Raw genomic sequence first — 24,406 nt, 5'->3', positions numbered from 1 at the left:
GAATCAATCGAAAGCCAATCGTTTGGATAGTTAAACAGCCAGCAGCTCGCATACCTATGAGAAGCATCAACTTTTCAAAACAATACGTGCCAATCAACGGGAACAATATATCTACGAGAGCCTCCGGTTCAGCTTGTTTGGACCTATTAATTGATGATGATGATGATGATGGTCCCACCTCATACCCATACAAATCATGTACACGGTATTGATGAGGGGCGGAGAGGAAACAAAGCCTCGCGCGGAACCCCATTAGCTAGCGGCAGTTGCTACACCTAATAAAAGTAAAAGTGAGCTTTCGAGCTCTCGCTATGGACCATTCCCGAAGTTGAAGCGCACCACTGACCACAGTTTAGTTTGTAACGGCAGTGCGATGAGGATGAAATCGGAATCGATTCATCGGATGATGGCAGCCAAGGGCCTTCAAGTGGCTGTTCTCGCGGTCCTTGTTGCGCAGTTTACGTGTGACGTCATGATCTGTAACTACGAAAGATTCGATCTATACGACAGTAACTATCAGAAGAAAACGGACGATTTCTGTGTGTTCAAAGACGTGTTTCTGACATCTGACGTGCGATTTGTGGACTTTATGGCCAACAGTTTGGATTACAAAAAAATTGCATTCACAAATTCAAAGTTTCCCGTCGTTCCACCTTCGCTGTATCGAAATTTCGATGATATTCGCGAGCTTTATGTGCGCAGAAGTATGGTCGAATCGCTTCGAATAACCAGGCTGATCGAGAAAATGTACGCCGGAAACAATCAAATCAAATCTATTTTGGTGGACGGAAATGGATCGAATAACTTAAAGGAACTTTATTTGGAGACAAACTTAATCAGTGATATTGCGAACATAACCAACCTCCCGAGTTTGCAAGTACTTGTGTTAGAAAATAATCCACGCATTGGGAATATTGATTTCGCAACATTCTCACGAATGGTTAAACTCTGGAAGCTGGATCTCGAAAATACTGGGATGACCAAAATTACAAACAGTCTAAAATTAAATCTAAACGAACTGGTACGCCTCGATTTATCCCACAACCAGTTAACCTACATCGACATGCAGTTATTCCAGACGTTTCCCAAACTGGAACATTTATGGCTCAATGGAAACAAAATTTACTTCATGGAGATGGAGCCGATTCGCACCATTGTTCCTGATATCAGAAGCATTGTAATCGATGACAATTACTGGGGCTGTCAACATCTATCGATCGTCAGCAACTACCTACTGGAAAACGGAGTGATCATCCGTACTGGTGAATGCAAGTCCCGAGCGGTTCATAAAGTATGTTGTTCTGATACCACCGATCTGGTCGACAATCGCTACATTATCGAAATGAACATCAAAACCGAAAACAGACTCGATAGCGAAATTACGGCCTTGGAGGAGGACAACTCCCAGCTGCGACAACTTGTTGAGAATATGCGGAAACAGCTGAACAGTTTGATCCTCAACTACACCATCATGATGGCGGAAATGAGAGATACCCCAATTCAGGCATTCCAGGCCGATCCTACGCCAGCCTTGTCCGAATCAGTGGAGGATTATTCGTACGAAAGTGACGAACAGGAACGGCACAGTGATTCGGCGTCTGAACAAGATGCCACCACCGAAGAAACTAGTGAGGAACAAAGCACTGCAGATAATCTTGTTCAAAGTGAACCAAGCAGTTATGAGTGATGCACGAATGCTGATACTGATACTGAAGTGAGCAAACTGTGAGACCTTGTTTAAAAGGAAACCGCGAAATGTGTGAACGAATAATTGTAGAGTGTACTAAATTTAAAACATACTACAGTGAACGGTAAATGGAAGAAGTTCACGGAATATTGAATATAACGGTTAGTGATATAAATGTAATCGTTACGAAAAAACAGTGCAAACGTCAGCATACTCAGACATCAGTACGGTAATTAATGGTTTGTAGATATTAATATTGGTGATATTGATATATATTGATTACGACTTGCCAATCTTGTATAAAATTCAACCCTCCGGCACTCGCGTGACATTTTTTCTACAACACAGACAGTGTTATCGATTCCCTTCAGTATATTTCTTGATCCTAATCATTTAGAACACTGCTCTCTTCTGCAAAACTAGAGCAGTAGATTATGGTTTTTGGAAGAGTGAATGAATATGTTGGAATTCTGCCACTAGGCGACGGTAGTGAACGTGTGTTTTTTTTACCTTATGTATCTCAAGTTTCTGATTTGTTAGTATATTTGTGTCTTCGGCAAAGTTGTTCAGTAGATCAAAACCTACGCAGTTGTATAGCGAATAGTGCGGTATTATGCCGCTAAACAGTGATAATAAGCGTATCGTTTCATGAACTAATGTATTTCAAGTTCCTGATTTCTCAATAAATAGGCCGGTGTCTTCGGCAAAGTTACTCATGAGATCAAATCCTAAGAGGTGGTACGACAAATGAACGAAAATACAATCACAAAGCCTCTCAGGAGATTAAAGCATTCGAAGTGGTTCATCAAATAATTCGGGACTCTGACCATACCATTTGTTCAACTTACTCTAGGTAAAGTTGCTTACGAGATCAAAGCCTACGATTAACTATCTCTTTGCTAGAGTTATTGGTTAAAAAATTTGAAAACGTGACTTTAGCATAGTACTTTCGCAATGGCCTGCTAAGCGAAAACAAGTTTCGACTTCGCTGTGTCTCATCGGCATAACAGAGCTTCTGCTTAAACGGGGAATCACGTTTGACCAATCTTTTGAATCGAAACACAAATTGTATTTCCGTTTTGGGATTTAGCGTTAAACCGGCGCTAATCGATTCCGGCAATAAGTTAGCATCGGTTTCTGAGGAGACGAACCATGACTTTATTTATTACCTCTATGTTTTTATACACCAATCAATTGAAAGTGCTCCTATAGTTGAGGTGTACCAATAGTAGTGGATTATTTATTCCTATATAAGATATCAACCATAACCAAATATTTTTTATTGGTTGATCACACTAAAATCATGCGATAATAAAACTGTTATCCTTGACATTTGACATTACTATTGAAAAAATGTATTTTCTTTTAAGTTTGAGCTCCCTTGCAGCTATAGTTGATCTAATGTACCTATAGTTGCAAGTCCCATAAGACATCAATGGAACTGAAATTAGCGATTGCACCACCCAGGTTTTTTACGCGGGGGATACGTAGCGCGTAAAAAAACGCGTTGATTGGAAAATCCGCGAAAAAAACGTCGTAATTGGAAAATTCGCGTAAAAAAGGGGGAGGGTAGGGTCAGAAGTTGTGCGACGTAGCATTATGTTTAAAACCCATTGTTTAGAGAAAACAATTTAATGATCCTCCATTCCCAAGAGAAATAAATTTAAATTCAAACAAGTTACTTTTGATGCGGTTTTTCATGAGGTAAATTTTACGATTCGCGGAATTACAAGTTCGAAAAAATACGAAAAGATTTTGTATGCGGATTCAACTTGCTACATTAGTTAGCTAATGTTGTTAACTAGTAGACTTAGTTTGGGAGCTGAATTAAATTTTCACTTCGGATTCAACCAAACAAAATTTAGTAATTTAAATGAACGTATGCTTCTTAGAATCATTGGCAGCTGTAGGATTGTGAACTGAGAGAACTTCTCGTCATGTTTCCCTTGACATATAAAATTCAAAACAAAACTACCAACACTATATTTGTCATGCACGCAATTTTCTGTTATAATGAAAATGTCGATAAAAGTCGTCAAACATTTCAAAAGGACATGTATTTAAAATAATTGAAAAACATATGTATATTTTTATCGCCCGGCCGCTTTGCATGGTACGAGGGGGGGGGGTAGGTAAATGCTACGTTATTTACGAGGGGGAGGTTAGAATTTTGTGACCAAATGCTACGTAAAAAACCATCAGCCAAAGACTTTTGGACTTATTTTTGGAAGGTTTTTTTGCACGGATTTCGCAAAAATGAAAAAAGTTCTTTTAAATGCAAAAGATGGAAGAGAAGAGTCGGGAAGACTTCTTATGGCTCGCACCTCAACAACATGGGTATTTTCGGAATGGACTTAACTAGTAGGTCAATATTTTTGCAAAAACCGTGTTGCAATATTTTATGAAAACCGTGATAATTGCGAAATGCGCCCAAAAAAAACTGCCAAAATTCTTGCCAAGTTCTTTGCATTTAAAAGTACTTTTCAGAAGAAAATCGAAGTCAAATTCAAGAGGACTTCGAATATTTTTGCGAAATTCGCGCAAAAAATACTTGTAAAAATTACAGTCTTAATCTTTTTTCTATGGAATAAGGATTGAAAGCTTTCTTTTAAAATATTAACATATAGATCCATTCACCATTTTTAAACAAAAGTATATGACTATTGGTACATTAACCCTACAACATTTAGAAGACTTTTTTCAAGTTCGTTCAAAATTCTCAAACAAATCATTCAAAAGCGCAAAACTCCAGAAATTTCACTTATTCATTAAATTATTTTGAGTCCAAAGTGATGGCCTATTTGATAGTACACATCAATCGATTGCAACTATTATAGGCGCCAACATTTGGAAGAATTTATTAACAAATCCGCTTAAACTTCTCAACAAAATCAATAAAAAATATAGAATTTCAGAAATTTGATGTGATTACCAATCATCCTGGAATTCAAAGCGATTGCCTATATATTTCTATCGACTAACCGATTTTAATTATTATAGGACTCAAAATTTAAACTATTTTTTTTTTCAAGTTGAAAATTATGATAAAAGGTCACTGCAAAGCGTAACACTTAAAAACTTTCAATAATTTAGCAAATAACGATGAATTAAAAGTGAAAACCTGTGCATATTTATACACTAATCAAGAACAATTATTGTAGGCTATAATTTCCAGAGTTTTTTTTTTCATTGTCATAAAATTCTCAATAAAATGTTGAAATTCATAGAAATTTCACTTGTTTCTCAAATTATTATGTAAATTCATAATAATGAAAATCCCAGAGGTGAACTTTCGCATCATTTGGACAATTTGTGACCTCAACCACATGAAGTTTTTGTCATTGCCATTTTTTAAGTTTTTAAAGGAAACAACCTTAGTTTTAGAATGGAAGTATTCGATTCTTGAAAAATCCCTTCCCGCAATTTTGGGATATTTTGTCCACGGAAATTCCCTATATTTAACTTTTAAAGTTTGCCATTTAATATCTTGAAGCTTTTAAATGGTAGTTAAACAGTTCAGAGAAAACAATTGATGCTTCTATCTATTCTGTATTAAACTCTTAAATATTACGAAGATCGGTTGACTATATTGCGAGTTTTTACTAAAAATGTAAACCAAAGTCACACTTACACGTGTCATAAGTGTGTACAAACTTTGTATGGCATGTCATAATCGTGCATGGAAAATTGTTCATACAAATAAATCAGCAATTATTAACATTCGTATCTTTGGCTTAATTTGGTCTAGAAACAATCGGTTAGATGCATTTTGAAGAAAATGAGTCAGGGAATCAAGAAAAATAGAATAATTTTTGGTTACAGTATTGCCAAATATGCAATAATTTCAATTTCAAACTTAAACTGCATTTTTCTTACAATTCGTGTATTTTTATTTTGAAAATTATTATGCCATTGTGTTTCTCAAATAATTTTACACAGAAAAACTAACTTGAATAACTTGAGTCAATCTTCCGACAAAGACATTTGAAGAAAAAAACTCCCAATTTCGCAGCACGTTTCTCGCTATATCGCGGTGAAGGAAATTTTTAAAAAAGCCACATTACATTACGATACTACTCAAAACGAAAATAGCCATCAAAAGATACCATGTTTACGGTACCACCTTAATCGAAATTTTCTTTCGAAACCTCAACGTAGGAGTTAGGTATTTTAAACGTTGAAAGTGTATGCAAAGTTTGAAATAAATCGGTTAAGTAGTTTTTAAATAGCAGTTAACACCACAAATCGTGTTTTTCCAGAGATGTTCCACAAAAAGCTTTGTCACCAAGTCAGAATGTTATTGAAATGATACATTATAAAGCATAAAAGTTTTAGTCACTTCGTTTCACACAAAGTCTTAAAAAAACGTAAATAAGTGTAATTTATTTCGCGTTGAAACCTTTATAACCCCCTTACTTTTCACGTGTGATGACTTTAACTGCCTTAATAGGTACGGTTGGGCGGCCCGGTTCATCCATGTTCCAAATGGGATGAGCTTCGATTTTTTGACATTGAAAATGTTTTACTGCACTATCTGGAGCAGAGTGTCATTCTAAAATCTAAAATCAAACGTGACATTTTTTGCGTCACTATTTTAAACGCTAATAACTAAATTTTTTTATGTACGGATTTCCTTTTTACCACCAAACAATTCGGAATAAACTAAAATTATTAGAACATTGTTTTTGTTTTTCAATAGCACACTATTGAAAAACAAACAAAAATGAATAGGTCTCGGAAAACGTACCGTGTATCCGTTTGCATTGGTTGTTGCTCGCTTTTCGCACGTGTAGCACCTGGACAGTTATGTTTAGACGGTGCGATAAGTTGGGACACGGAATTTTTTGCATGGCAAACTTTGCATGAATGAACTCGTTCGCACACAGTAAGGATACGGATAAGTTCAAGTTGTGTATAAACAATAATTTGCAAAGTGGGCGGGTAGGGTGGCTTATTGTTTGAATACTGCAGCTTGCGACGTGTGTGTGCTGCTTTTGAGTTTGCTTTGGAACTGGGACAAAATAATTTATTTTAATGTTCGTGTGCGCGTTCGGGTAATGCGACGCCAAATATCTTTGGTGGTTTGTATGTACGTAGAGTAATGATCCTATTGACACACACACATTTTATGTTTCGGACATACGTGGAGCGTTTTTAGCACTAAAGCATCTGGCAAGTTTCTGTATGTCTAAAGCACGGGAAAATTTGATTGGGCTTGCGTCTACTGAAATGCGGAAGTGAGTTAAAGGTATCTGTGGGTGGGTGGGATTTTAAATTATGTTAGAGCAGTTTCAGAATTGATTTTTGTTTTGGAAAGGTTAAACTAAAGCGATCTTTAGTAGTCAACCTAAAAGTAATGCCATCTACCTAAGAGAAAACAACGATTTGTTTTATCACTGGTTTGCAAGCATTAGTATACTATATCGTTCAAATTCCTTGAAGCATACTAAGCAGCGTAATATTTTATGTAGGTCACAGATTACAGAACTGTGGTACAGTTCTAGATTTAGTTTAAAATGTCACCTCGTGTCTTTAACGCGTTACTGGACTGAACATTATTTTTCATGTGTGTCTGTGCTGAATACTCTCAATACGTCCAAAACATAGTTCTAAACGTGTTTTAAATTAAGCAACAAAAAGAACGGCGCTGTATACTTGTTCGGAATTTTAAAACCAAGCTGTTCGAAATAAAACGCTGTACTAGGAATGTAATTAGTTCCTGTTCTACTCTGTGATGCTAATATAAAATAAAACGTTGCAAAACATGCACTAAGTTTATTGTTTTAGTTTTAAATTGGACGCGGTTTCATTCTAATATAGGCAAAATTTAAATGCGGGGTAAAAACTTTGTAATCTATTAATTAGTTTTATTAAATTTGCCATTTATCGATTAATTAACACTCAACCTGCAGATCGTTTACCTAAATTAATTAGTATATAATTAAAATATAGATAATTTAATTGGAAAATGAATTTCAAATTTTGTGCAAAACCAGCTTTTTCATTTGGAGGACGTGGGCCTACCCCCATTATAAAGCTGAGTTTATCGATTATTTTCGCAAAATTACTAATTATAATCGATTAATGCCAAGAGATAATTGATGAATTGAAATAATCAGTTAGTTTAAAAGCATAGCAGAAAGCATGGTGTTGTACAAGGTTCTATAATTTTGCTATTGTTGGGGAGAAAATAATAAATTATGTTTAGGGGAGGGTGTATAAGAAATTGTAGCATATGGAATCTGGGAGTAACCTAGCATGCTTTGTAGCTTGTTTTCGCTGAAGACACGAACGCTCTTACAAAAGTTACATTTTCAATGTCACGGTGGTCGTGTCCTGTACACAACCTTTTATTTTTTTTCCAAAATTTCTTCTATGTACTCATTTTGTGCAGTTCATTCATTTCATTTCATTCCTTGGATTCATTCCGATCAGTTTATTTGCATTTGCATTTATTTGTATCATTCATTTAACTTATTTTATTCATTAATCATGTTGTGCATTTTAATTATTTTCTTCGGTTCATACATTTTATTTACTTTCTTCATTCTAATAATCAGACCAATTTTTATTAATACCTATTAATTGAAAAAAAATATGAACCAAATAAGTTAAATGAATAAAATGAATGTTTTTTACATTTTATTGAAGTATTTTTTAATTTAATTAGCTGCAGATTACTGGGTAGGGAGTTATGAAACTTTAGAGCCATAGTACTCAAATGAGAGCAGATGTGAAGTATACAGATCAGGAAAACTAGAAGTGGCAGAGTCATTAGAAACAGTCTTAAAATCATATAGGCTTGTCTTTTGTCGTCTGTTGGCAGGAGTCGAGCTCAGGCAGCATAACTACGAATCACTCAAGTCTACCAACATGCCCCCTGGTAAAGACAGACTTGTTCCTTTTTACCGTGAGAACCGACTCCTTTCACTCACTTGAGTATTATGGCTCCAAATTTTCATAACTTTCCCTTCCCAGCAATCTCTATTTAATTGAATGTCGTTAAAAAGTAAAAAAGAAAATATGACTACATATTAGTCGAAATAAAAATGGAAATAAATAATAGGAGTAAAACCAAAAAGAAATTGATATAATAAAATAATAAAACAAAACAAAATGAATACCATGGATGAAATTAATTCTTGCATACCCAATTTTTTTCTATCGCATGTGAATTTCCAAACCCGCTTTTTCTTAAAAGTGTTGGAGTTACGAAATACGAAAAGCCTGTTCTGATCAAAATAGGTTAATTTATTCTAATTTTATAACTGTTTTAATTCTGTTTGATTTTCTCATTTTATTCTGTTCATATTTTTCTTTTTATTCATTTGATCATTTATTTTTCATTTTGTTTATTTTATTCTTTTTATTAATTTTATTATTATTATTATTTGTTTATTATTATTTTTTATTTTCTCATATAATAAGTAAGACAAATTAATTATTGTCACTATAACCTTTTATTTGAGCGCTACCAGCTACAAGAGCCATTCGTAGAACTGAAGTCATTGCAATTGTTCTGATTTAATTCCACTGGAGCAGTTCTACACGAGACATTTTCAGTTATCGGTGAAAAATTTTATATTTATATATAATATATATTTATATATATATATATATATATATATATATATATATATATATATATATATATATATATATATATATATATATATATATATATATATATATATATATATATATATATATATATATATATATATATATATATATATATATATATATATATATATATATATATATATATATATATATATATATATATATATATATATATTGTCACTTGAACTAGACGCAAGTGCGCGCGCCTTACCTCAACTCACCCTAGCACCATTGATGAAGACACCCTACATGAAGCACCTTGGTCCACATACCAAAAGTCAACCCTAACAAACGAGATCGTTGGGCAACTGGGAGTGACAGGTACTTACACTTGTCACTTGGGTGAGTTAGATAAAAAAAGAATAAGTTCTGATCGTAGCAGTCGTCTAAAATCTTGCATATATCTAAAATCTTATCCTAGCTTATATCTAAAATCGTATACTTAGCTTACATCTAAAATCTTATACCTAATCTGCCTAAAAGTGAGTGTGCTGAAATTATAGGTAAAGTTGATTGCTTTTTATTAAAATTTATTATGCTAATAGAACCTTTCTGCAATTAGTGGATTTGCTCTACGTTGTCTTACAACGAGTTTCTATTCCAAATTAATATGCCAATGGAAATTGGTAAGCATTGTATTAAATCTAAATTACCCTCTTATTATATAATTAAATTACTTAATAACTACAGGAATTATATGAACTAAACTAGTTGGCGCGGTGCAAATTAAAGCATTAATAATAGCTAAGGGACTAAACGTAAGTTACACATAACCTAAATTTATACACACGTGCCCTATCTCTATTACTTTCAATACTTATACTGTTATGTACATTTGCAGGAATATTATAATCTCGCACATTGAAATCCTACTCTACGGTCGTTTTATTCGAGATTATATTATCGGAAACTACCCCGTTGACTATCGTCAACATATATATATATATATATATATATATATATATATATATATATATATATATATATATATATATATATATATATATATATATATATATATATATATATATATATATATATATATATATATATATATATATATATATATATATATATATATATATATATATATATATATATATATATATATATATATATATATATATATATATATATATATATATATATTCGTTGTCCTTAAATATTTTTAAAAACTGATAATTCCTATCAATTTAGACTATCTTCTACTACCAAATGAACTATTGAAAACTTTGCAGAAGATGTGTATTGACGATCAGAACGTAAAAATTGAGCAGTTTCTAGTACAGGGTTTTCGTATTCCGTTACTCCAGCACTTTTAAGGAAAAACGGTTTTGGAACCCTATGTGCACTAGAAAAAATTCGAACAATATAGAGTTAATTTCAACCATATTATTTATTTTGGTCTTTGTATTATTTTAATTTTTTTTGTTTCATTCATATTATTAATTTCTTTCATATTATTGATTTCATTTATTTGATTCTTTTTATTATTGTCTTATTTTTCCAGTTCATATATGTATTTTATTCACTTTCTTCACCTTATTAATTTAATTCATTTTCTTCTATCATTCTTTTTATTCATTTCATCCAATATGTTAGCATGAAACTATTTAATTTATTCTATTCATTTTAAAACTTTTAATAATGTGCAATTTTCGTTTGAGCTGAACGAATTTGATTTATTTGTTTTATTGATTTAATTTATATTAGTGATTCTAGTGATTCATTTCATGAATTAAATAACATTTTTTGCATTTTTTATATTTTATTTGTTTTCTTGACTTTTTATAATTTATTCAGTTTATTCGAGGCTTTATTCGTACATGAATCAAAATATGTGCATCTCACCTCTAATTGGGAGCTAACTTCAATCTGTTAGGTTGATTAAATCGGTTTTTGTTTGAGCGCATGGAATTTTATAAATGCAATATTTCACTTTCAACATCATTTCAAGCGGTGATTTTGTGTTTCCCATATATCAAAGATTATGGGATTATAGTTTTTGATAGAATTGAAGTTATCACATATTCCGACTCAATTCAGAGAACTTTGGGTTACAATGGGTTAAACTAGAGATCGAGAAATATAAAAATATCGCCCTACTACTCCGTTCCAATTTGCAATACCCTTTTCACCCCACTTCCCCTCAAAGTAGGAATCTAATATTTGACCTAAGTCTATCCCACATATGTACAAATAAACCCTAAAATGTTCATCAAAATCAGAAGCTGAAAAACTGACTCTTGAAGGATATTGAATTATTTATAATAATGTGGTTCTACCAGAGACGAAAAGCCCCGAGCAAAAATATACTTCAAAATTAAAATTTGAAATTACGTTTACAATTTACAAAAATCCACATATGTTAAATATTTTTAGAATCTTGCATTTTGAACTGTTTGTTAATTGTATTAGACGGATGGTTTTCTCATCTTTTATGAACTAGTATGATCAACGCAACAAGCCATTCCTAATTCTAACTAATTCCTATCTCTAAACGAGGCAGAACGATTCATTGAAAAGAAATTTTCAAAAATGATCAACATAATGTAAATAAAATAATTTTATAGGTCCCCCGATAGGCCATTTCAAATTTAGCCTCAAATGAAAGGGGAGCATCCAAGAATTCGATTAGTGAGTACCTCAGCGATACTGATTTTTGTGAAAATATTGTTCTGCCAGAAGTGCCGTGAGTTTATTTAAATGATTTTTACTAACCTAATAATTCCTCTATCAATAGTATAGTGGAATTGAAAGCTTCACACTTTTCAAATCTAGCAGTTTTCGTTACTTTTAATCCACTTGCAACATGAGGGGTAACAAAAGCAGCCTAGTATTTGATAACATCAATGAAAAGTCCGTAATAATTCGATTGTGTTGTGTTGCGAAAATAGTGAACATCCATGCTGTTTGCTTGCTGTCCTCAATCAATCATATCCCGCTATTGTCTACTCAAATTTATTATAGGGTTTTAATTTATAATGATTTATATGCGCTCATTGACATTGTTTACTATTTTTCGTTCCAGATTACCTACCATACGCTTGACACCTCTGGCCATATTACGGTTATCATGATTCGATTAGAGAATACCAGCATGTAGTGTACGTTTCTGAAACGCTAGTAACTTATAATTGCTGTATCAGTGTTTAGACAATTATGATGTTTTCCACAGAAAGACTTAATTGTATCCATCTTTGTATGATATATATTATATCTAGCTAATAATAAATTATTATCGAATAAATATTTTTTTTAATAATGTCCTACAAATTATTCCACTCTTCGACAATCCATTTAGCCATTTAACATTCGTAAATTGAATACCAGAAACTATATTAACATATACTATAAAGCAGATTGCGGAATAAGGAATTCGCACAGTAGTAACGACTCCCAAGTTACTGTAGTACATGTAGCGCACTCGAACAGTTTCAAACTGATCATCGTGGAAACATATGTTCATGACAGTGAACTGATAAGAAAGCATCATCGAGTCCGCAATCTTAAGAACAGAGCAACAAAGTTGTGCTTGTTCAGAACGGTTGAAAGAGAAATGGCGCCATCATTTTGGTATTTCGTGTAAGTAAAACTATATAATTAACCGAAAAAATATCCTTTATCGCATGCCATGCACTTGCAGCTTAATAGGACTGTGTATCCTGGCACAAATTGTCGACAGCCGGCGGGAAATAAAGTTCAACTGTACTTTGACGGCAAACTACTACGACTGTCTGTTTCGCGATGTGATCATTCGAAGCGAGTCAGAAGCCGACAGTATCTTCTTCGGTGAGCAGAATTTCAACGATACAAGCATTGCATTCCGCGATTGTTCGATGGTGGTTCTACCGAAGAAAATATTCGAAACATTTCCTGCGATTCAGTATCTTTCGAGTGATGCTTGCAATATCCAGAAGCTCCTTGGTGGCACCTTTGCAAACGCACAACGACTGCAGGAGCTGCATTTGTATAACAACAAAATTTCCAAACTGAATAACTTTGTTTTCAATGGAGCACTGCAACTGGAGATTTTATCGCTTTACAACAATACCATCAAATATCTGGAGGAACATGCGTTTGACGGACTAGGTCATTTGCGGCAGCTATACATGGACGATAATTTGATTGAAAAGTTACCGGAGAGTTTATTTTCCGGATTGGAAGAACTTCAAGTACTGGAATTACAGAACAACAAAATTAAAGAAATTAACGATGATCAATTCATTCTTTGCTCGATGTTAAGAGAACTTAATCTTTCCACAAACATGATCAATACATTCAATATGACGCAGCTCGTTGGATTAAACAAATTGGAAATATTGGATATAGGTAAAAACTATTTGGACGAAGTTCTTGTGACCAAATATCTTCGTACTTTAAATGCACAGGAAAATCAAGTCAGCAGAATACTAATGGATCAGGGTGACTTCTTTCAACTGACTCACCTAAATCTATCACGTAATAATATAGCCAACATTAACAATATTTTCAAATTCCGTAATTTGATTGAACTGGATGTGTCATACAATGAGCTCATAACAATCGATTTTGTAATATTCGCCTTCATGAAAAACCTCAAGGAAATAAAACTGAACAACAATCACCTGTGGATTATAGATAATGGCATTCCGGCACCAGCAAAATCCCTTCGAAACCTGAATCTCGCTCACAACAAATTTTTGTTCATTGATTTAGCAGTTTTCGATACATTTCCGGCACTGGAAAACATCTATCTCCATGGGAACGAGCTAATCGATATGCGTATCGAGGATGTGGAGCAAAACTTCCCCTACCTGTCGCTTGTTTCCACCGACAACAACGACTGGGACTGTATCAATTTGATGAACATCGTTACCACGCTGGAGCGGGCTTACGTAAAGTGGTCCGCCGGAAATCGCAACTGCACCAAACCTGAACAGCACAAGTTTATCTGCTGCACTTCGATGGATCATCATCTAAGGGAGAAAATCGTTCGTCTCACCAAAGAGATCTACAAATCTCGAAAAATGATTAAACAGCTGATCATGGAGAATGCTGAGCTGCGGACGGAGGTGGAAACTCAATTTCTGCCTACCGATTGAAGAATACGCTACAGGCAAATAACAAGCTTACCAAAAGAGGCTTCGAAAAAGAGTTATATAAGTATTATATAAGAAATTCAGTAAATATACTAGTTTATTTGTTTGCCGTGAAAGTAAATCTTAAAGTAAACATGGGAACGCCAATTTTTCGCGTTAGTGTAATAAACTAGCAATTATCAATTTAATCATCTTATAAGTAAAAGTTTCATTATATTGTATGCGTTTGTTGGAGGGTTAGGAGCTTGAACATCTTATTATAGTATTCTATATTTGATACTAGTTTGCTCAATAATTTCATGAAACTCCAGACATATAACATGGTCAATAATGCTCCTTTGTTCAGCTGCCGTAGTGTCAAACGTCCAAAATGGCAAATTTGTACGTGTTCTGAAGGTACTGAAAGTTTTAGTCCTTTTAAGAAAAGTGTTTTGCTTTTCTCGTATAGAAAGGCTATGAAATTACTCTGCGAATCGATTTTTGCAAATCATGGTCTTTTTGACCACATTGAAAACCGTTGAGGATTCCGGAAGATTCGAGGAAATGGCCAAATTCCGAAATTAGATTCACACCTGTTTCTCATATATTGCCGACTCGATTCTCACAGTCATAGTCTTATATAAAGAGTATAATATTGATTGCTACCGAATTTATTTGAACGAAGTATTGGTTCCGGAGTTATTATTAAATGAATTGGATTATACGTGAGTTTCCGATATAAACCATTTTGCCTTTCTGCGTGAAAATCGACGTGGCAACAGAGGCCCGGAGGGCCGAAAGCTTAATACCTTTCGACTCATTTCGTCGAATTAATGTTTGTGATCAACAATCGCACATTGGTTACTCGAAGATGACCGAACCGATTTTCTCAAACTTAGCCTCAAATTATAGGCATAGGTTTATATTGAATTTAATTCTGATCCAACATCTGATTCCGGAATGACTGGACGAGAAATACAGTAAATCCCCATATAAACTGTTCCAACCATTATTTGTAGATGATGCAAAACTTATGAAAATTGCTATTAAATTACTTAGATTTGCAGGCCCGTAGTCGCTTTGATCACGCTGGTCACCTAGGGTGGTCTTGATGTCCCGGAGAACTTGCCAATGTTCAGAGTTAATTTAACACCTATTCCTCACAAAATTCTACCATCTTCAAAATTTAAAATGATTGATGCAATGCTTCAATTGGCTGAATTTCATCTCGATCTGATTTTCAAGTTCCGGATTTACAGGTTGTTCCGGTCACTTAGGAATTTTTCATATACCTTTACCTCATAATACCTAAACCCACAAATCAGTTTGAGTTGGATGAACGATTACTAATTTCGTTCTCCAATCTGCGCGAACTAAATGCTTTTAGGGTAGATTGATTTTTATATCGTAAATGTCTTGTCTCGAATGTACACCACACAAATGGTCGAAGAACTGAGTCGAATGGGATATAACACTCGGCCCTCCGGGCCAGGATTAGGTTGACAATATTCAGAGTGATTGCATAACCTTTCTATATGAGAAAGACAAAACGTCGTCTGGAAGAAGCAGAGTGTAAGGAAATGGAACAATTGGCAATCGTGCCGCGAGCTGAAATGTGTAGGGATAAGGATGGAAGCATTCTGACGGATCGACGAGAAGTGACTGAAAGATGGAAATAACACTACTTTGAATACTTTAAAGGCAATGAAGAAATGGATGCAGAAGATCAAGGCAGCGGAGGAGAATACTAAGTCAGTACGGATGACGATGGAAACCAGCCTATTCTCACACTGGGGGAAGTTAAAGATTCCATTCAACAGCTCAAGAACAATTGAGCAGTTGGTAAGGATGATATTGGAGCTGAACTCATCAAAATGACACCACCTGTTCGTCGATTTCAGGACGAGCACGGCTTCGTCGGACAGCTCATAAGTCCAATTAAAGCTACGATAGAGGGGGTGCGAAACTGTGTGAGGATATCGGGTGAACTCATGGTGATGGTCTTTTGTGCCTGTTGTTTAACATTGCACTAGAAGGTGTTATGCGGAGAGCCGGGTTCAACAACTGAGGTACGAATTTTACACGATCCAGCCAATTTGTATGCTTTGCGGATGACATGGACCTTATTGGGAGAACATTTGAAACGATGACTGAGCTATACGCCCGACTGAAACGAGAAGCAGCAAAAGTTGGATTGGTGGTGAACGCGTCTAAAACAAAGTACATTCAGATAGGAGGAACCGAACAGGAAAGATCCCGCCTAGGAAGCAGTGTTACGATCGACGGGGATGTATTCGAGGTAGTGGAGGAATTCATATACCTCGGCTAACGGCTGATAATAATAACAGTCGAGAAATTCGAAGACGCATCATCAATGGAAGTCGAGCCTACTATGGGCTCCAAAATAAATTGCGACCAAAAAAACATTCACCCACGCAATAAATGTACCATATACAGAACGCTGATAAGACCGGTTGTCCTCTACGGGCACGAAATCTGGACCAAGCTCTAGGAGGACCTGCAGGCACTCGGAGTCTTCGAGCGCCGTGTGCTTTGGTAGCGTGGAGAAGAACGGTGTGTGGAGGCGAAGGATGAACCACTAGCTCGCCATGCTCTACAGTCAACCAAGTATCCAGAAGGTGGCCAAAATCGGAAGTATACTTTGGAGAATGCCGGACAACAACCCTGCCAAAATTGTGTTCTGCTCAAATCTAGCAGGTACAAGATGAGTCGGAGCACAGCAAGCTAGGTGGACTGATCAGGTGCAGTAAGATCTGGAAGGCATCGGACGCAACCGTGGCTGGAGAACGGGATCCGCGAACCCAGTTTTATGGAGAAGGATCGTTGTTCAGATTATATCAAATTAATTGATGTAAAATCACATAAATAAAATAAATAATAGAAATATTGTAGGTTTTTCGTTTGGTCGTGATTCCTGTACCTTCTGGCTGAAAACGGAAGTCTTTGCGTACTACATCGGAAAAATTTTACCAGATTACCTTAATTAGGGTCTCTTCTTATTACTCCATCCCGGGTAACTAAGAGGCAGACTCTTAAAGATGCATTAGAAAGTGACATTTACGAATGTCCAAGTTTTTGCTTTAACTTATTTTTCAGTATTTCTCGTCAGAGGTCGTTTGACAGTTGGCAATGAAGAGCGTGGACTATGGCTATATTCTGTTGGTAGTAGTGTTGATTGCGGGATTAAATTTGAGAAATGTCCTAACTTATTTTCGAACACTACACGTTGGATGCGCATTTGCAGCGTATAGTTAATAAATTCTCTTTTATCCGGGATATTCTTAGTTCCAGTTCGTGACATCCTGAGGCGCGATCTCCATTATCTATCTCTTCTTAAAAACCATGGTCCAAATTTTACTTTATCACACTACGAGAGCGTCTGGAAATCTACGGTGTCCAAACTGACAATTGGATGCTAAGTGCGTCTGGAGATCTGGCTCGTTCGTGCTCGAGGAGGATTGCTCAGTGACCCTGTGCATGATATCTTAGCAGTCCAATGCTGTAATTGATGTTGATCTTTCATGTGCCATGAAAGCCCAAGTTTATGTTCTTCTGTTCTCTGTCGTTGCCCGCCTTCTCTGCACTGTCCCTGATACGGTTGCTGCTTATCCGTTATTAAAATTAGTCCCCATTTTAATGTCTTCCTCTCATGCCAAAAAGCGAATTGATTGCGTTTTCCTTGGTTTTAATTGTTCAAATCAATTTTTTGTATTACTAAAAATGTTAGCTCGTATTCCTAATCGTTCAATTCTCTATTTCCCCCTTAATTAAATTAATTTATCCTGTATATTGAACTGTATTCCTAGATTTAAGTTAGTGTAAAAATTGTACCTCTTAGTTTCAATATGAGAAATAATTTCAAATTTAACCTTCCGGCAGTAGCGCGACTGAGTGCACGCTGCTCTGAAAATCTAGCGAAATCGTCTTAGGGCACCAGCGGTTGCTCGTTCAGTGGGTCATAAGCGACTTCTGAAGGGTTAATATAGTTTCAAACTAGTAGTCTCCTAGTTTTACAACTTTTAAATGTAAAACAAAGAAATTTGCATCGAAAAACTGTGTCGTATCAAATAAATGAATAAAATAAAATTCACGCTGGCTGGAATTGATTATCTACTGCAACCGAAACAAGCAAAATAAACATATTCAGTTGTACCACAATCTTTTGTTTGTTTACTCTGACAAAGAAGTACACAACAAGGGAGACGGGTTAATCAATGGTACCCAACTGGGACGGAGCTCGCGGATAGATGTTTTCTTTTCCTTTACTTTCGGTTTATTTTAAATTATGCCTCACAGAGCCTGTCACTCCCTCACACATATTTTTAACGGACTGGTTGTTTCTGTTGGCCATGACTGATGCATTCACGACACCATCTAATGCTGCTCTAGAGACACTCTTGAACATTAAACCACTCTATTTGTATCCGAAACAAGAAGTGCTTTCTTCTGCATGATGTCTTAATGTTACTGGGTTCTGGAACAGTAACGTTACAGATCATGCAACTAGTAACACAAGAGAGTGTATGATCACTGTAAATGTTTACAGTGATCATACACTCTCATGTAGTTTTGACGTAGGACTACGTCTTTGATTTCATTATGGGGGTGCATTTTGCAAATTCTGCAAAAATGGTATGTAACGAAAAGTGGTCCAATTTCAAACGCATATCATTCAGCCATCTCATGATAAATTTTCAAATTGAATTCTGAAATACTTCCAAAAATAGATTCCAATAGATAAACCTAAAGATTTTTTATATCATGGCATTAAAAATTTAAATAATGTACAACCTAGTCATAATATCGCGCATCTAAACACAGAAGTTAGTGCTTCCTAAGTCCGGCACGACAGATTTGTGTACCTAGTCCGCTACGCTTCTATGAATAATGTCATCTTCGACTATTTAAAGAACGGATTTGGCCGGACAAGCTCAGGCAGGCGGAGCAAATCACAGCGCTGGGTGTTTACACAGCCAACCAGTCCGTTACACTGGCTGTGGAAGTACGCTACCCAGTGCCGTCTAACACGCGACTGAGCTTGTCTGTTCAAACACGATGCTTTCTTTTGCGTTGTGCTCGCTACCACTTTTATGTACAATCTCGAACACAATTATTCGTACACAAAATCGCTTGTACATTCGAGCTCCATTTGCAAACACGGTTAACATAGTGTCGTGGTACTAATTCTCTCTTTCGCTCTACCCATCAACATCAGCATTGACTCATTTTGCTTTGTGCGCTTGGGTTCCATGTTTAAGGCGAATGTGTAGTTAGGTATATCTAATTTGTTACCAAATTGTTAGCGGTTGCATGCGTAACCTGCATGATAGCAATCTGTGCTTTCGTTGCGCAAAGACTAAAACTTTCTTAGCAACAAATTTATGCGGACCGATGGAAAGCACAACGAAAGTTTATTATTTACGTTCGATCAATTCATTGATTCATTGCCACTTTACGTGATTCATTTCCACTCAGCCTATCCTATTTTGATTCTGCTAATAGGTACATACTACAAAGCCTATTTATGAATCAATACACTGCCACTCGAAAAACTGTTGCAAAAACGCAGTCCATATATAAAATTGTTTTCGATTCTTGTATATTTATAGTACGCTTACAAATGTAGCGAATGCAGCGGTCTTAATCATATATCGAAATGATTAAGACCACTGCATTCGCTACATTTGTATGCGTACTTTAGGAAAGTTACAATGATGGCAAAATAAAACTAGAAAGCTTGGTCTATACATGAAATGTGATTATATTGTCTAAAATTTGATTTTTCTTCACAGGTCTGGGTTTTTTACCACACACAATCGAAAAGTTTTTACAATTTTTAAAAGCTGATCTTGTGCTATAAAGGTTTAGTTCCAGAAATTAGTTCGGCCACGGTTTTCTGTCTTCTTTCTTCAGATCTTCTCAAATAAGTTTATTCGGATTTGATCACCTACCACAAATGAAATAACCTGATAACGTAAGTAGTATAGTCCTACGTCTACAGTTCGTGCAACCCCATAGGGCTGCACCTTGTAGTTTTTCATTCAAAACTTCCATGGGAGAATTCCTCTTTGCGAAGAATGGCGTTCTGACTGCATGGCGCCACAACTTGAGGTATACCTATTTTGTTATACAACAGCTCTTTGTAAGAGGGCCGAGAATTTGCTGTCACGAAATGAGATTAAACCTATCCTATTCGCTTGGTAGATACTGCACCGTATTCCAAGCGGATAACTTCGCTATTATGTATAGCGTACAATCGGGACAAAAAATTTACGGTTACCCTAAAAGCATTTAGTTCGGCAGAAGAGATCGAAATTAGTAATTGCACGCCCAACTCAGGCGTTGTCCAGAGTCGAAAAATGTTTTTTTCATTTACCAAAATCAGGCGAAAATGACGAGACAGCGACGCTACTTTCTAAAGCATCGGAACTTTGCGAAAACAAAAATGAGACAACGGCCTAGGACAAAGCATACGAGTAAGATCAATTTCATTATTTCCTACGCACACTCGTTTTCGCTTTGAGATTGAGAGCGACATTATTCCCTTCGATATTGAACGTAGTGCTGGGCGAACGAAAATACACCATTAACGATATTTACTTGTCGTTGTTCTATTTCGTGGAATTAGAAGCTAGCGATGATATTGGACGACTGGAGCACTATTGGTGTGCATATTTTCTGTTGTTTCCGCATTCTAGTTGCAGTTCTATGATGTAAATTGCTTTAATTTCATTTAATGAAAATTAAAATTTGATATTCATTGCTGATTTAAAATTAAAACGAGATTGAATTTTCGTATTGTCATAGGAAAACGAAAGTCGCTGCTTCTGCTACTCGCTTTCATAGAATCGAAAGAAGAAGCCGACTGTATTTTTTGTTTTGCTTTGTCGTCGCTGTTGTGCTATCTTATGACAAGCGCCATTTAGCACATTTCGAGAAAAACGATTTTTAAAGTTTGAGATTGAATATCTTGAAACTTATAAATGGTATAAACAATCCAAAGAAGACAATTGATGCTTCTATCTGTTCTGCATTAATCTCTCAAATATTACGAAGATCGGTTGACTATGTTGCGAGTTTTTACTATGAATGTAAACAAAAGTCGCACTCACACGTGTCATAGGCGTGTATTGATGACAAAATTTGTATGACGTGTCATAATCGTGCATGGAAAATTTTCCATAGAAAAAAATCATCACTTTTTAACTTTTATTCATATCTTTGGGTTCATATGGTCTATAAACATTCGGTGAAATGCATTTTAAAGGAAATGAGTCAGGGAATCTAGAAAAAATAGTTATTCTTGATTACAGTGTTGCCAAATATATTTTATTTCCAGTTCAAAACTAAAACTGTGTTTTTCTCACAACTCGTATAATTTTCTTTCGAAAATGTTTATGCCATTGTGTTCCTCAGACATTTTCACACATAAAACCGTCTAAAACTTCAATATAACTTGAGCCAATCCCTAGATATAGTGATTTGAAGCAAAAAACTCACAATTTCTTATCATGTTTCTAGCTATATCTAAGTAACCAAGTAGAATTTCAAAATTCTGAAAACGCCACTTTGTAGAGATTTTTCAAACAAGTAATGTGGCATATCTAACTCAGTTTACCCCAAAATGGCGTTTGTCATAAGATAGCACAACAGCGACGTTGTATGTATTTAGTAATGAAGGAGGCAGCAAAAAGACGAATGTGGATCCAGTGAGTTTCGTCGTTCAATAAAAGGATATGAGAATTTTAAGCCCTGGCGCTGTCACTTACCTCGTTGATCCAGAACCAGTTTTTCCTCAGTTGACTAGTTGGATAAAACACAAGATTCTCTATTGGGCTGCAACGAACATGCAAATCATTGACATAGCTTGCAAATGTTGTGTTCAGATATTTTGTTAAAAAACAATATTAAATTTTATTTTAAATAGTTTATTATAATAGTTACATGGTGGATTAAAACGAGCTCAATGCCCTACATCGAAATTGTTGCACAAACTATAGTGGCACTATTATATGTTTCACTATGATCACAGCAAAGCCATATGTTAACTTTCGATAGTGCATAATATGTATGAATCCAAATTCAATAAAATCAAGACATAAACTTCTCTTGAAAAACTGTTGCTATTTTTACAAATCTTCATTTCCAGTGAACAGCTATGTATTCTCAGAAACTTCTACCGAAGTCCAGTAAAGAGCATCACAATACAAACCCATAACACATCAGTTCGTTAGAAATACACAATCATAAATTGTCGCAACAGATTACTCGGACTTTCCTATAAAAGTTGAAGTAGTGATAATCGCAAACAGTTCAAGCTCATCATCGGCGGAGAAATAACGAAATGGTAGCAACGAAAAGTGTAGCTTTTTTGCTGTGGTAAATATTTTTGCACTCATTACATAATTTTTCCAAAGAAATTACTGTTTTCTTACAATTTTTTTCTAGTTTGCTCTACATGATCAAACTCTCAACAGCAAGGGACTACAAGTGTGTGCAAGAAGAAAATCAGTGTATATTTCGTGATGTTCAACTGAAATCTACTGATTCACTCACGAAAACCACATTTTCATCGGACGTGAATTCACCGAAGGTATTAAAATTCGAATCATCATCAATAGTTCAGCTTCCGCCAGCGATCTTCCAAAAGTTCCCCAATATTGAAGTGCTGGATGCAAGTTTTTGTGGACTAAAAAATCTTCAAAGTGATTCGTTCTCCGATGCCAGGAATATCAGAGAAGTGAATCTTACCGGGAATAAAATTGCAATATTACGAAACTTCGCTTTCGATGGAGCACCAAAAATCAGTAACTTGGACCTCACTCAAAATGACATCAGTGAAATACAGGAAAATGTATTCGATGGATTGACTGAGCTGAAAATTCTAAGTCTGGGGAATAACCGACTTGCCACCCTACCATCTAGATTGTTCAACGCTTTATCCTCTTTGGAGGTCGTAGAGCTACAAAATAACTTGCTCTCCAAAATCGATGACGATATGTTTACGCGCTGTACATCTTTAATAACGTTGAATGTTTCCCACAATGCACTGCAAAAATTTGACCTCCGTCAATTTCTAAGGGATTGGTCGGTAGATGCCATCGATGTTAGTTTCAACCGACTTAAAACCATTCGCATTCCAAAAAATCTGCGAAAACTTGTCGCCTCCAACAATCAAATTCGATCAGTTGAAGCAATCGGAAAGGATCCAGCACTAATTTTTCTCAGACTGTCGCACAACAAACTAACAAGTGTTGACCAAATTCCAAGTTTGAACAAACTAATCACTCTGGATATGTCCTACAATCAGTTACAAGATTTTGATTTCAATTCGGTTACAAAATTCAAAAACCTAATTCTACTGAAATTGGATGGGAATCAACTGTCAACCATATCCAATACGCTGACGAGCGACGTAACCTATTTGAAGTATGTTCATCTGGCCCACAATCGACTGACTCATTTGGACATGGACGTTCTAAGGACTGTACCACGAATCATTAAGCTAGACCTCGGTTACAACAAACTTACAGAGCTGACAGCAAAACGCTTAAGTGATAAATTTCCGGTGCTAGTTCGCCTCGTATTAGATGGAAACGATTTCCGGTGTGAGCAGAGTTCTGAACTGATGAAGGATCTTAAATATGCCAGCACCGAATATAAGAGCACCTCCAATCAGTGCAAGGTAGAGCAACGTCTGGTGAATGGAATTTGCTGCTTCTAGGAGGATAGCTTAATTCTAATGAACACTTTTTTAGTAACGCGAATACAATATTTACTTTTAACACACACTCTTTTACGATCTAAGTATTTTATTTGCAATAATTTTATTGGTTACTACCTCCCCATCCCGCCCAGTGCAGAAGCTTAAGAGTGGGGGGAGTTAAGGTTTCAGCGTTAAAAAAACACTTTTTGCGATTTTTTTTAGAACTTTGCGTGAAGCAAATTTATCAAAACTTACGTATATATTATAGTGAATCATTTCAACAACATGATGTAATTTTTCTATGCAAAA

The 24,406-nt window shown here is 35.4% G+C and overlaps 2 protein-coding genes across 2 annotated transcripts in view; both read left to right on the top strand.

Moving 5' to 3' along the window:
* LOC131693382 (Krueppel-like factor luna) overlaps positions 1–12,498 on the top strand; it is a 153,744-nt gene extending 141,246 nt beyond the window's left edge. The window contains exon 4 of the transcript XR_009306233.1: positions 12,342–12,498. The gene's annotated coding sequence lies outside the window, so the exon portion shown is untranslated. The remainder of the gene's footprint in view (positions 1–12,341) is intronic.
* On the top strand, positions 783–24,180 carry LOC131687954 (uncharacterized). The gene is made up of 7 exons (XM_058972055.1): positions 783–1,664; positions 12,673–12,895; positions 12,957–14,364; positions 16,072–16,212; positions 16,272–16,353; positions 22,704–22,770; positions 22,840–24,180. The coding sequence occupies exons 1-7, from the start codon at positions 938–940 to the stop codon at positions 24,113–24,115; spliced, it is 3,924 nt and encodes a 1,307-aa protein (XP_058828038.1). The 5' UTR covers positions 783–937; the 3' UTR covers positions 24,116–24,180.
* Positions 24,181–24,406: the final 226 nt, after the last annotated feature.

This window comes from Topomyia yanbarensis, chromosome 3, assembly GCF_030247195.1.
Source record: "Topomyia yanbarensis strain Yona2022 chromosome 3, ASM3024719v1, whole genome shotgun sequence".
Taxonomy (NCBI): Eukaryota; Metazoa; Arthropoda; class Insecta; order Diptera; family Culicidae; genus Topomyia; species Topomyia yanbarensis.
This window is presented reverse-complemented; position numbering and strand designations above follow the sequence as displayed.